The sequence below is a fragment of the Sander lucioperca genome, chromosome 13, assembly GCF_008315115.2.
Source record: "Sander lucioperca isolate FBNREF2018 chromosome 13, SLUC_FBN_1.2, whole genome shotgun sequence".
Taxonomy (NCBI): Eukaryota; Metazoa; Chordata; class Actinopteri; order Perciformes; family Percidae; genus Sander; species Sander lucioperca.
The window spans coordinates 17,603,557-17,617,694 of record NC_050185.1 but is presented as its reverse complement, the minus strand read 5'-3'; the positions used below and the strand labels follow the sequence as shown (position 1 = coordinate 17,617,694).

General features: G+C 41.2%; 1 protein-coding gene across 1 annotated transcript; it reads right to left on the bottom strand.

Annotated features, from left to right (window-relative positions):
- Nucleotides 1-516: 516 nt before the first annotated feature.
- On the bottom strand, nt 517-13,895 carry smg6 (SMG6 nonsense mediated mRNA decay factor). Its single transcript, XM_031280723.2, has 19 exons — nt 13,750-13,895; nt 10,007-12,422; nt 9,663-9,855; nt 9,120-9,230; nt 8,840-8,946; nt 8,301-8,379; nt 7,929-8,039; nt 7,600-7,815; nt 6,831-6,892; nt 6,546-6,691; nt 6,057-6,170; nt 5,436-5,595; nt 4,938-5,157; nt 4,570-4,746; nt 4,228-4,395; nt 3,924-4,068; nt 3,032-3,294; nt 2,755-2,836; nt 517-2,611 (listed from the first exon to the last, which is right to left on the bottom strand). Exons 1-19 carry the CDS (start codon nt 13,838-13,840, stop codon nt 2,481-2,483), a joined length of 4,992 nt encoding a protein of 1,663 aa, XP_031136583.1. The 5' UTR covers nt 13,841-13,895; the 3' UTR covers nt 517-2,480.
- Nucleotides 13,896-14,138: the final 243 nt, after the last annotated feature.

Sequence of the window (14,138 nt, the reverse complement as noted above, 5' to 3'; positions counted from 1 at the left end):
TTGTTTTTTTTTTCACAATGTCCCTGTGACCTAAACATTTCCTCATGTTTGTCTATTTTTTCAGTTGATTAAGACATTCCCTGTATTGAAGTGCTACACTCAAAACTCGATACTGGCTTCTTGGTTCCATCACTCTCGCCTGTGTCATCTTCTGAAACTACCACATGAGGGCACACATGTAAAGGTTTTGGTATGTCAGTAATTTAGATATAACTTTCTGCAGATGTGCAGTATGCATGTTGTTTCTTATGTTGATTATCTGGGTTTATTAATGGACTCTTACATTTTATTGTGCCGACATTTGCATGTACTAAATTAATCTCAGTATTTAGAAATGCACGCTGGCTCCCTGTCACACTATGATTGTTTACTGGGACACTTGAATAAAACAAGGTATCGATAGTGGTATTAGTAACACCTGTGCCTTTCCTGTTAGGACAATTCAATGTATGCTGTGAAAAAAGGCATATTTTTACAATATCACATTCTTCATTTGCACATTGAGGTAAAAAAACATGCCTTCAAAACATTTTAATGTTATGATGGATAATGAAAATGTAATGCGTGTTCTATAGACTATGTATTCACTTCAACATTAAAACATTTTAGGACAGCCACTTAACACAGTAGATTGCACTGAACACTACAGTAGCTCCAGAACAGAGGGGCTGAAAAAAAAACTAATAAACCTGTCTACAATTTCTCACAAATACTGAAACATCAACGGCTGATGGAAGTTGTACAAGCCTAGCTGAAAAGATACAGGACAAATACAAAGCAGGGTAGCCAATTCTACATACAGTATTATCTAAATACATATGATCAAACTGTGATGACTGAATGATGAATTGTGTATGATGCAACACAACAAGAGAACATAGGTGTACATCTATTTGGAGCATCTCAAATGAACACAGAACATACACTATAACTCAGAATTTTTTCAAACTGTCTCCCAAAGCAATGCAGGGCAAGCAAAAAAAAAAAGCAAACACATACTACCGTTGTGTTAAATGTTTGCTGACAATGTATCAGTAAGGATTTACTTGAACGTGATAAAAATTGTACAGGCTGTAATTTGTGTGGGTGTAACTCATGTACACTATGTTATGTTGTTAACTAAAGAAAAGTGGGTATATGACCTTAAAAGTAAATTAAAAGTACAATCTAAAGAGGAAAACTGGTATTGGTGATTAAAATCATTTTATGAAAAAGTAAACTCATGTGGTGGTATGAACTAAAAAGCACAAAAAGAAGATGAAATATGAAAATAAAATGAAGAAAAATAGTCACCTATGGTACTCGATAATAAAGCGTCAGCAAGTCAATGTCAAGGACCAAATCTTCTCCTAACATTGTGGTTGTCTAAAGCAGACCTGGGTCAAATAGGATCTGCACATTTTGTTCATGTTGATTTGTTAAATGATAGGTGGGTGGAATTTCACCCAAAGGGCTAAATCCCATAAAGATAGTCAATGTAGCATCATTCTCTGGAACTGAAAACTCACTACAAACCAACTGAGTAGTCTTGATATATCAAATCTCAAAAACAGAAACAAATCAAAATCAATTATTTACTAATACATTTGCAACAAACAAAAAAACAATCTAAAAAACAAAAAACTATTTTTTTTAACACAACCTCAAAAACAAGAAAAACAAAAATAAATAACAAATGGTTTTTGTTCTTGACTTTTTCCGAACAGTTTCTTACTATACCCAAAATGAATACTAGCATCAAGCTGGATGAAAAGCCAAAGTTACCAAACAGGCATCAAGTACTTCCTGTGTTAGCAGGAAATACCATACCTGCATGCAATTCCCTGGAGGTGCTGAGGTTGCATTTGGGCTCGATTAACCCTGACTACAATCAGCCCCTTTTTACTGTACTGACAAACACCCTCCAGCTGTGCTTCTCTCTGCCTTTCTATATCTCAGCTCTGCTGTAGAGACCAAAGCAGTCTATGCGACCCTAAGAGAAGTGTGGAAGTGCCAGTTATGGTCTTCATTACTGCTGTCCTTAATCAATTAAATGACCATTAACACTCTCCCTCTCCCTGCCTCATTCTATCAGCCTCAAATTTCAACACTGCTTGCAGAGTACACACTCACCAACTAGGCGCAGAGGCTCAAGGCTGGACCAGACAACTTACAAATCCAATCCATCCATTTTTTTACCTCTTTCCTCCGTTCCAGCCTAGCCTTCCTGAGACTTGTCAAGTCTCCCTGTCTCTTTCCCGGGGAAGCTCAGGGATCTCAACACATACATACACATACATTTTATCACAAGGGGGGAAAAAGCTCATTGAAACCACCCTGCTCTCACTACATTTGCTTGTAGTGGTTCTACGCTTTCTTAATCATTTCCTCTCCCCTGTTATCTCCTCCTCTTCTTTCTCTGCTTTAGGGTGTCTTCTCTCGTGGCTGAGTGGCAAGCAGGCTTCAGCAGTTGGCATCCTTTGATTCCAGTTTTGCCTGGTTCAGCCCACTTTGGCCCAGCTGAGGAAAGCAGGGATGTCACGGACTGGGACGTTGCGGGTCAAAGCTTTGACACGCAGGTTACGGTCATCTGTAAGGAGTACCACTTCCCTTTGGAGCCTCACTGTCCCATCTGTGTGTCGGAGGGGGGGGGGGGGGGGGGGGGGGGCAACAGTAGTAAGAGATAAACTCAGAAGACATTATTCACATCAACCTACATGTTTGCATGTGTTAGGAAATATAAACACTGAATGAATAACAGTCAATGTTACATACTTCTCTGACCAGGCATGAAATCTTTTGCCTTGTCTTTGCAGTAGTGGAGGCAGCAGGACAGAATCAAATCATCGTTGGTACCCTGGGGAAAAACAGAAAACTAAGTCACTGAAAAACAGTAAAAACATTTGATGTAAGTAGTAATGTTCCATCAGGAGTCAACCACCGCTTCCCAGCAAAAGAAACAGCCTAATTTCATTTCACAATCTGAAACCAAATTACCAAAAGGTAATAAAATAAAACAAACACTTTGAGCAACATTTATTTGGGCTCTCACCTGCTGTCCAGAAGTGTCTTCACTGCGGAAGGCAATAGACTCGAGCTGATTTCCTCTGCTTGTCAGGGCCCTGAGGTACGGTTCCCTGGCTTCGAATCCTTTCTCTAGGAAAGCCACTGCCAACCGGGCCTTCTCCTGCACAGCCCGCACATGGGCCGCACTAACGTTATAGTTGCCCCGACCGCCAGTGCTGCGTCCTCCTGACCCCACTCCTCCACCAAAGTTGTCCTGGCCTTTAGCCAAGCCATCTAACTCTGTAATCACTGAGAGAGAGAGAACACACATCACATCACACCACGAGTATACATAAACAAAGATGTCCTGTTTCTACACTAAACGCCAGACACATGGGGCATTATTTTTGGGCTGCACAATATATTGTTTTGTTCTCATCATCGTGATATCAACTGGCACAATAAACACATCGCAAAAGACTGCAAAATATCGTGAAAGACACTATTTTCTGTTAATTGAAAGAAAGTATGAGTAGAAAACTTAAAAGAAAAAACTTTAAAAGGTAACTGTCACTTTTTTTAGTAGTGCCTTTTATATTCAATTCAATGTTCAATTTGTTCAATAAAAGAATGTTGGAAATGATTTCCTTTCATGAGTTTTAAATTCAAGAAGCAATTTGTTGTATTTTAGCAGAATACTGAAAGCAGCAGAACTGAGTACACATTAATATTGGTTTATTTATCGCAAGTAATCTCGTCATTGCGATATTCAACCTGTTATCACATATCGCATGTTTTCCTCATATCGTGCAGCTCTAATTCTTATCATTTTAAACATCTCACAACACCACAATTTATTCCTTCATCCCTATTTCTAAAGAGCGTAATTATCCATTCATTTATTTCCTCTTTTCTTTGTTTCTGTCTTTTACTCTTACCGATGAGTGGCACAACAATGATGTATGTTCCACACTGAAGGAGTCTCTTCAACCCTCCCAAATGATCAATGAATCCATTGGTATCTGGAACCAAAAAGAGAGGCCTCACTTCCAGCTCCAACAGCCCGCCTGTCTGCAGCACCGCCTAGAACACACATGTTAAATTTGATGACATTCAACTCATTGATTTTTGATCCTTTGATAATTCACTTCATATAAAATGTCAAACATACAGAGGAATACCCATCACAATTAACTCCCAGATTTGAATACCTATTATTATTAACATATACGTCTGTTTTACCTGTATTTTATCCTTGCGCTTCTGTTGCTGTGCCAGTTTGTTGGTTAGGGCGTGGCGTCGCGCCTTCAGCTGTCTGATGTCATTCTCACTGTCTCCCACCTCCTCGGCCTCCTCCTCTTCTTCTGATGCGGAGAGAGACGAATCTGCCTCGACTATGACATCATCAGCCTGCCAAACAGACACAGATAAGACACATTTTCAGCAATTTGGCTTCTGCTACTTTCAACAGCGTCTTCTGAACTGCAATGAAGATTCAATTTACATTGTTTAGTGTAGGTCAAATTTTTAAAGAAAAGAGTGCAATCAGAGAAGAGGAAATATTGTTAGGAAAAAGACAGTCACCTCTTTCTCTGTTAGAGAATCCTGCCTGCTCCTTGTAGCCATTGAGTGGTTAGGTGGAGAAGTTGCCACAGAGATGTATTTGCCTCCCTTGAAGGCCAATAGAGGCTCTTCCTGTCCACACAGAGCCTCCAGAAAGTACTTGAGCACTGTCACTCTCTTACAATCTGCTGCTATTGCCTAAGGGAAGAGGATGGGGGTATATGTGCATGGGGACAGGAAGAGGACAATAAGGAGTACATGTAAAAGCTGGCACTCTGACAGTGACAAAAGGATAATCAGTGAATAGTCAGTAATTCCATAGGAGTATAAGTATGTACCAGGGCTGCAATGTTAAAATATAAGGAAATACACCTTTACTTTCCACTCACCATGTCAGTGTGTTGGTCTATGTAACAAGGTTCTTGTGGTGCAGCAAGCAGTGGTACAAATCCAGCAAGCAGCCGGTCCTCCTTCAATTGCAGCACAGTCAACTCCTCATCTCCCTCCACTTCTTCAGTGTCGACTTTGTACAGCGGCACTTCCTCATGGTCTACACGTGCCAGCACGTTACACAGATCAGCCAGGCACTGCCAAACATCAGGGCTGCAACTTGATGGAGAAGAAATGCCACAACTAATGGCGAGGAATAAATAGTTTAAAGAACTACTGTCTGCAGAGAGTTGGTGTGTGTGGTTTGTGTACAAGTAGCAGTAGAGGCCATGAGCAGAACCGACAATAGTATCTTAAAGCGACTATAATCAATTTCTATAATTTAAATGTAGATTTAATTTAATACATGATGATATGTCAATGGTATGTTCACAACTTGTTTCCACTGCCCTCAAGAGGCCAAAAAAAATCTGTTACTGGAGGTTTAAAGTACTCACTCTATACTGCACGGTGGTGGGTTCCACTGGTCTGGTTGTCCCAACATCCAGTCAGACCAGACCTTGATAGTTGGCAGCAGTTCTCTAAGGTCCAATGGGAAGGCAGAGACCCTCACCATACCCTCCAGCTCCTCCTCTCCATCTGCCATGGGGACTGGTTCTAAAAAAAAGTTTTTAAAATACAACACTTCATAGTAAAACATACAAAAACAAAATAAAATTCACAAAATGTTATCACAGCTGTACAAATAAAGATGGTTCTTTCAAGATGTCAAGTCCAAATGAATTTAGAATTTTTTTTTTTTTTTTTTAAGATTATTTTTTGGGCATTTTCAGCCTTTATTTTTGAGAGGACAGATGAAGACATGAAAGGGGAGAGAGAGGGGGAATGACATGCAGCAAAGGGCCGCAGGTCAGAGTTGAACCTGGGCCCCCTGCGTCGAGGAGTAAACCTCTATATATGGGCACCTGCTCTACCAACTGAGCTATCTGGGCGCCCATAATGTATTCTTTAAAGAAGAGACAGCGCTGACTGCATGTTTAAATACACTGTTAAAATTTAGCTCTATGAATAATGTCCACCAATGTGTGCTGTACTTTTGGAGCTTCCCGTGTTCGTACCTGCAGGAGTATCCCTGAGCAGCTCTGTGCAACGCTGCACCAGGAGTGCGAACATGCTGAGACCCAGGGCAGTGCTTTGCTCTTGTAAAACGGACCGCACTTCTCCTTCTTCACCTGATAAATGGAGACAAGAATTTGAAACAGCACTTCCTCATCACTCTTTGTATCAATATTACCAATGACTTGTGTGCAGCCCCAGCATGTGTTCATTTTTTATTATTGTATTTAAGTTGGGAAAAATAACTGCATGTGAGAAGATGAGATTAAAAGTGTGGCAAGGAAGCTCTTCAAGTTAAGTCAAATTTACACAACAAATGAAATGAAATAATAATTACCTGCATCAAAATAGAATTAGTTGTTCATCAACCATGCATTTGTAATATTTTTGCAGATAAAACAATGATTTAAAGCTCTGAAGCAATATTTATTGTTTGATGAAAATATGGTGTGTGTGTGTGTGTGTGTGTGTCTGTGTGTGTGCAGCATCACCTCTGCTGTGAGCATTGTGTATGGTGAACATGTTGATGGTGATGATCTGCAGCATGTGCGTGCTGCCCAGTAGGGAAGGGCCATGCTGGAGCAGAGTCTTAAACTCCTGCAGAACACGGCTCGCCACTTCAGGGAAGGATTCCATGCTGTATGGGCATGACAGACACATTGATAAAGAAATACAGAAAAACAGACACAAAAAGGCACACACAAAAATAAATAATTCATTCAAACAAACTCATTGTCTATGAATTTAAGAGCTGGAATACATGAGAGATCACTCACCCCACTTTAGTGAAAAGCTTTCCATGTGCATGCAGGAAACTCAGAATGAATCTCTTATTTAGCTGGAGAAGAAAGAGAAGGCAGAAAGACAAAGAAAAGTATTACTAATCATTTATTAATTTGTGCAACAGTTTTATTTAGCTACAAGCTAAGCTAAGCTACTGAAGCTGAAAAGAGCAGAGAGGATAAACACACAGATGTCTCTTCCAACAGGATACACTGACGAATAGTGAAGAGAAGCAAGGTACATTGGAAAGCAACAAAATAGATGTATTAAAAAGTAAATAACTTAAAATGGTTATGGCACAAAGCTACTTCTTGCATTTTTGTAGGATATTTAAAGCTACTTAGTATAATCACTGGAACTGCTATACAGCATGTCAAAAACTGGTATCTTCTAAAATGTGCAGCGAACAAATGGATAAATGTCCAAATATTCCATATAAACACATGAGAAAATAGCCTGTTCCACTTAATAAATACGTGGTTAATTATTGCGAGCAGAAACAAACCAAAAAAGGACCAAATAACTAAAAAATGAAAGATGGGTTCAAGAGGGAGTTATAAGGAACCACGATGAAAACAAAAGATTAGTAAGACAGAAGTAGACATTAAACTCTCTACAAAACAGTGTGTGAGACATCTGCAGGCACAAGTGTCTAAGTTTTTGAAAAAAACATCAAAAATACCTGTAAAAGACATATGACGCGTGAGACTATGAGAGTGCAATAATAGGAGAATAAGAGCGAAAGAAAGAAATGGATCTTACATCACTAGCACTGAGACTGCCCAGCTCTCCATCCTGTTCAGAGTCTCTGCTTGATTCACGACCTCCTCTCTGAGAGGATGGGGTTGCCGCTTGTCCGCTGGGACGAATCCAAATCTCCACACGAGCACCATCTTCCCCTCTTCCTCTTCCTCTTACTGCTGGGCCCCTGGAGCCCCCTTCATGCTCCTGCCTCCTCCTTCGCTCAAGCTGCTCTGTCTACAAGAACAAAGTCTGTAAAGAAGAAGCACTTTTGCTGCCTAAAGTTTTTACTCCGAAAAAACAAAAGCAAATGATATGGCACAAGTTAATGACTGAAGTTTGTGTCTGACCTTACGCTTAGCTTCCTCAAACAGGCTCATCAGGCTTTCCTTTGCAGTTAGGATGGGATTGGAAGCTGCCAAGCTGCGCATGTAATAATACACAGCATCTAACTTCCGCTTCTGTAAGTTAGGGAGGTGGAAAGAGAGTAAGAGGAGGAAGGTATACTACAAAAGGAGCCACACTGGGTGGGTGCGAACAGACCATTACTCAAAATATAGTTATATTTTTCAATTATCCCAGGGACATGCCAGGAGAAATACAGTTAGTCACGAAAGAAATGAAGTTACTTAACTACAGTTATGTAATTATTGCCTGCAAAGAACATTTTCAGCTAAATATCCAACTCTCAACTTTCCCTACTTAAGCTACATATCACTTACTGTATAGACTGCCAGCAGGGCCAGCTGGTTATATGGTCGTCCATTTTTAGGGGCAATCTGCTGGGCTTTCAGGTACCAGCTACGGAAAAATGCAAATGTGTAGTTATGAGATACCATCACAGAAACTTTCTTGAAGATTTGGCCTTTCAAAAATTTCTGCTTCTACTTTAAATTATAAAAAGGTATTCATCTAATCGGTCATATACAGCTAGGAAAGAACATAACTCTATTATGGTACAAAGTCTATAGCAGGTAGCATCACAGAAAAAAAATTGCCCAAGACTAAGAAGGTTTTTTAAGCAGTCAGATCTGTACAGGCATCTTCAAAAATAATCAGGACTAAATGAAAATTGGTTGTCTGGGAGAAATTAAACAAGTGTTAAATTTGCCCCACAACGTCCTGACACTAGTTCAAGAGTGACAAGATTTTGACATAGTAGCCTCCTTACTCAGTCAAAACCAAACGTTAAATGACAATATACACCGCGTGCTCTTGAACATGTCTAATACATTACACAACTTTTTTTTTTACAGCCTACCTGCGAGCCTTGCCGTAGTTGGCCGAGTCACTGGCTTGTTCACGGTAACGTGCTATATCTCCCTGACAAATCATGCAGCGCTGAGCACTGATAAGTGCATACTTCACCTGAAAAAGACAGAAACAAAAAAACAAAAACATTTTCAGAGTTTCAAAATGCATTTTTATTGCCCAATTTAGGCATTTACATTGGAAATATAATAGATTTTAAGATGCATTACTTGATAAATCGTTGTACAGATGTTAAGTACACACACAGACTAAAAGAAGTTTTGCTTTACCGTTTTGCGTAATGGCCGAGCCCTGATAGCCATGCCATCCATGTAATCCTCTAACTTAAACTGGTACACTGTCTGCAGCTTCTGAAGCAGCGCATTAAAGAATAATGCCCCCTGTAAAACACAGATAGTGATCACAAAGGACAAGTGAAGTTACATATTTAATGTATGCTTTACAGGCTGTCCTCATATTCAAAATCATATAAAAGCTTTAACAATTATGAATTTATTGTGGCCTGTTACCCCTACAAGAAATTAAAGCTGTAACATGGTTTTGGACACAAATATTTCCAAGATTCTTAGGCAACATATAAACAAATACACTGGGTATATTACCTAATGCAATACTAATTTGGGGTTTACTGATCCCACTGCTTACCCAAATACTAAGCAAGGTCACAATTGTATATCTAATAAAGTGCCCAAAGAGACTTCTAGCATTTGTTTTGATGTATCCTCAAGCAAGAGTATGAATCCTGCAACCCCCTTGCAATAACCTCATTTTGTGAAACTTTGTCCTTTCTGAATTTCCCATACATTCCTTACCTCATCAAGCAGCGTAAGAAGCATGTTCCTGATATGAGGGGTGTTGTCACAGGTGGGGTCTTTGAGTAGCTGCCGGAAGTGCTCTATGACCTGGTAAAAGACATTCTTCCACAAAGCCTGATCCACGTTCTGTGAATCTGAGAAGTCGATGTCTGTCAGGATGACCTGCTCATATAGCCCCAAAAGGTCAGCTCTAGAAAACAGAACAGGACAGGACTGTACTGACTCAGTTCTGTTGAGGGCATCTGGCAGCCAAACAAGTAGTGCAAAAAAGACAAAAAAATAAAACAAACCAAACACACAGAAAAATGCAACTAACACACATCTTAACCCCAAATCCTCACCTGAGCTGGGCCATGCGATCCAGTCCATCAGCACTCACTCTGTCTCTGGACAGCAGGTTACTGAGCTGGAGCTCCTGTGCATCTGCAGCCCTCAGCAGCCTCCCCAGCTCCCCTCTGGCTTGTTGCGCTACCTCTTCAAATGTCAAACTACCTCCTGCACCAGGCTGGGAATAACCTGCTCCCCTGTAACTCCCACAGAACTGACCCACACCAGGGCCTGGGTACATACCATTAGGGGGAGCCATTTGGTAGGGCCCCATATGATAAGGATATGGACACCGCTGACTGGTGGTGGTGCCGGGACTATGTGGGTTGCTGGTGGGCATGGGGTAGCAGTAGGGGTTGTCAGAGTTTTGGAATTTGTAGTAGGCTATAGAAGTCTTCTGGGATCGTAAGTGCTCACCCTGCGGGACTGGAGGACTGCCTGCTACCTCATCATCTGTGTCCAGAAAGTGAAGTTGTCCATATCCGGTCCCTGTCTGAAGATATATAGGCTGTTGGAGAGACGAATGCTGTGAGGATTGGGTGCTGGTAAGAGCAGGTTTCTGGTCGGGGTTATTTGGATCCCAGAGTCGTCTAACTCCTCCTCCTCTGCCTCCTCTACTCCTGCCAGCTCCTCCTCCCCTAATTCCACCAAACAGAAGCCTTTGCCCAACCTCAGGTGAATTAGAGATGTCTGTGCGGGCTGGAAGCACCAGGATACCTCCACCCCTGCCACGAGGAACCAAACCTGGCTTGCGATGTTCTGACACACCACTATGTGACCCGACAGCAGGCTGTTTTTCTAGAGAAACCCTTAGGATTCCCCGACCTCCTCCTTTGTTTCCCTTTGGTCTGTTCTTTTCTTCCCTCCGCCTTTCTGCACTTAGTTCCCCACCTCTTCTCCTTCTTCTATCTTCTGCTATGTCACTCATTTCACTCCCTTCCAGTGATTCTGTAGATGATTCCCCATTGGTTGTCCAGCTTTGTAAATGACTTCTTCGTCCTTCTCCACTATTAGCCTTCCCCTCTTTGTTATTGTGCTTTGGCTCCAAGCGTGGCCACTTGGTACTCTCCACATCCATCCCTATTCCAGGACCATCCAGGCTGGTCACACTGCTGGCTGAGCTACTGCTGCAAGTTCGATTCCGTGAGCGCCGAATATCTGATTTGGAATAGCGTTTTGAGGTTGGTGCTGTGATGTTTGCATTAGATTTGTTTCGATCACCTCTTTCTACAGCCCCGTCAGCTTCTCGTTCTGTCTTAGCATCTTTCTCAGCATCTCTAGGCCGGTTGTTGTTGTTGTCTCCTCTTCTACTTTCTCTGCGATTTTCTTTTCCTATGCTTTGGTGTGTCTCTCCCATCTTACCTGGTTTGTTGTCCCGATCTGTTTCTGCTTGCCTCCTGTCTCTTTCCTTCTCCACTTTTGCTAGGTCGCTCTTTCCTCCACCACCTGCTTCATCTTCTCCTCTTCTGGAATCCTGATTCCTCTCTTTTTCCTTCTCTCCTCCCCTTTTCCTGCGGTTTCCCTTTTCTCTCTTCTTCTCTACCTTTTCTTCCTCCTCTTTTGTTCCTTCGTCTTGGCCTCTCCTTTCCTTGTCGGTTGTTACCCATCTCCTGCAACTTAACTCTTCAACGGCTTGGCCTTCACATCCCACTTTACCCTTTTCTTTTACACTGAGTTTTTCTACTTTGCTAGTAATTTTCTCCACCGAAGCATCAGACGGTAATGGTTTTTTTTCCACATCTTGGCTTCCTTGCTTTCTGTTTGTCTCACTGGATTTAGACAATTTTAAGTTTCCCTGTGTACCTTTTACTTCTTTATTTTTCCCTCCTTGCTTCTGTATAAATGTTTTTTTGTTTCCCTCCCTTTCCCCTGTTCTCATCTGGGATTCTGGCTCAGTTTTCTGCTTATTCTCCTTAGGGGGAGGCTTATCCTGCTCTTTTCCAACTCCAGAATCCTTTCCCTGTATGCTCCTCCGGCTTCCAGGTTGATACAATTCTCTGTCTGGTTTGCGGGCTTTCCGTGTCGGCTTAGCAGCTCCAGCAGGTTCCTGGTGTTCTCTGTCATTTTCAACAAAGACTTTCTCTTGATTTGCTTCTGATTTAGACTGCGAGTGGCTGCCTTTTCTACAGTTCTGAGTGTTACTTCCGTCACCTCTCATCCTGTCTTCATCTCTTTTGTCAGTGTCTGCCCCACCATATGTGCGCCCATGTCTCTCTAAAACTTTTTCAGAGACACCCTTTTTCTCACTCTGTGATGGTTGATCATGTTCATGTGAATCAGCAGCCAGGAGATCACTTAGACCAGTTTCTCCCTCCTCACTGTCACGGTGACACCGTCCATGTCCAGCTACCATCTGGTAGCGCTGCAGTTCAGGACGCTTTCCGTCACACTTCCTATGCTGCTTGTGTACGTGATGCTCCTGTTGCTCCTCTGCAGAATGAAAAACACAGAAAGAAAGTAGATGGGGTATGGGTATTAAAGAATAAGGTTGACATATTCTGTTTCTGTCTTGTTGTCAACAGATCCCATGAAAAAAACAAATTCAACAATGCCTCAGACTGTCTCTCAGTACTTTCTGACTTCCCTACCCTGTCTCTTCATTTCCATTATAGAGATAAATCTTTGGGTTACAAATACATAGCTTGACATGATCAGCTGGGCCCTGTAGTTTCTTATCAAACATCACTTAACAGGAGTAAACTGTGCATTTGTTGTTGGAAACTATTTTCAGCTGTGATTAATATGCATTTCCTGCTTTAGTAAGTATTGATGGCAGCAGAAAGGTGCACGTTGACTCAAAATAAATTGCAGTCCCTGTGTTCATCAAAAAGAAACAGGTCAACAAGTGCAATGGAGTGTCTAATTGATGTCTTCTTTTTTTAATTACAGCTTTTGGAAAAAAAAAAAAAATGGTGGGCAATCAATGGATAAGCTACACCAGACTCTAGTGGGATTTGCTGACAATAACAAAAATAAACAATATCAATAACAACAATTGAAGTTCTGCCTGTTTGGGACTAAGTCACTGGAGATAAATAAAAATAAGAGCCTAGGGGGGAAACAGATGTGTGAATATTTACACAATAGTGCTACCCCACTAAACACTGCATTAATTAACATGAAAAAGATGTCATCTGTTCACAGCGTTGCAAACAGAAAATACCTAGCTACAGTTAATGTCAGAAAGCATTTCCTGTCTGGAATTGTGAAAAAGTTCACATAGGAATCTGCAGCTACAAATAAACTTCGACGGGAAAAAATGGGTAACGTTAGTTGGCGTCAGCTAATTTTCCAACGTCAACGTTAACTACCTAACGTAAAGATTACAAAAGTCGAACTAATCAGTCGTAACCATGGATGTAGCTAAAACGTTAACGTTAATGAGGTCGTTAACACCATTCAACGTTGCATGTAGCGTAGCGGACACATCCCTGCTACTAATGTACATAAAGTATAAGGAGTAAATATAAAAAACAGTACAAAAAATATGAGCAACAGGGGTTAAATTGTGACAATAGTCGCACATAAATTATCTGGTGTCGTTATGGTTGAGGGGGGCGTTTAAAACAGACCGCGCGGGACCAAATAATGGACAGGCAGATAGCTAGCTAGCTTGCTAACAACATTAACGTTAGCTGGTTACAAACTTAGCAACTCCATAGGCTACTTTCATCTAACTTGGGATACTTCTTCGCTTCAATTTATCGACTTTTTCACTAATGTATTCCTTCCGAGTATCTACTTCACTTCCTCTCACCTTTCTGGCAGTAAGTAATATTGATTGAATTCGACGCTTCAGCTCGGAGTTCCGCAGCTGAGATTCGCACTCTATCCAGTTCGTTCGCCATCTTTTGCTCTCACTAAAAACAAACACAACAAGTTAGTATGGTGGCCCAGCTGGATCAAACATATGGTGACAATGAAGCGAAGGTAGTCGGGTAATGTAGTACGGCCCAATTTAACTTGTGCGCACGGTTTATTAATCCGTTTCAGATCCAGGTAAAAGTAGCAATATTAGACTATTTAACGTTGAATAATTCCGTTATAAGTAAAAGTCCTGCATTCGAGATTGTTGATTATTGTAGCATACTACACAACACAGCACATCAATCTCCATCGGGTTAAATAGGCCTACAGTTTTATCTT

What these genes read in the sequence shown, in the direction of transcription:
- smg6 (XM_031280723.2), bottom strand. Translation starts at nt 13,840, where the DNA reads ATGGCGAACGAACTGGATAGAGTGCGAATCTCAGCTGCGGAACTCCGA. An exon ending in CCCTGCTGGCAGTCTATACA is followed by an intron (nt 8,040 to 8,300) that starts GTAAGTGATATG and finishes CCTAACTTACAG; the next exon opens with AAGCGGAAGTTAGATGCTGT. An exon ending in ATTCTCTAACAGAGAAAGAG is followed by an intron (nt 4,396 to 4,569) that starts GTGACTGTCTTT and finishes TCTGTTTGGCAG; the next exon opens with GCTGATGATGTCATAGTCGA.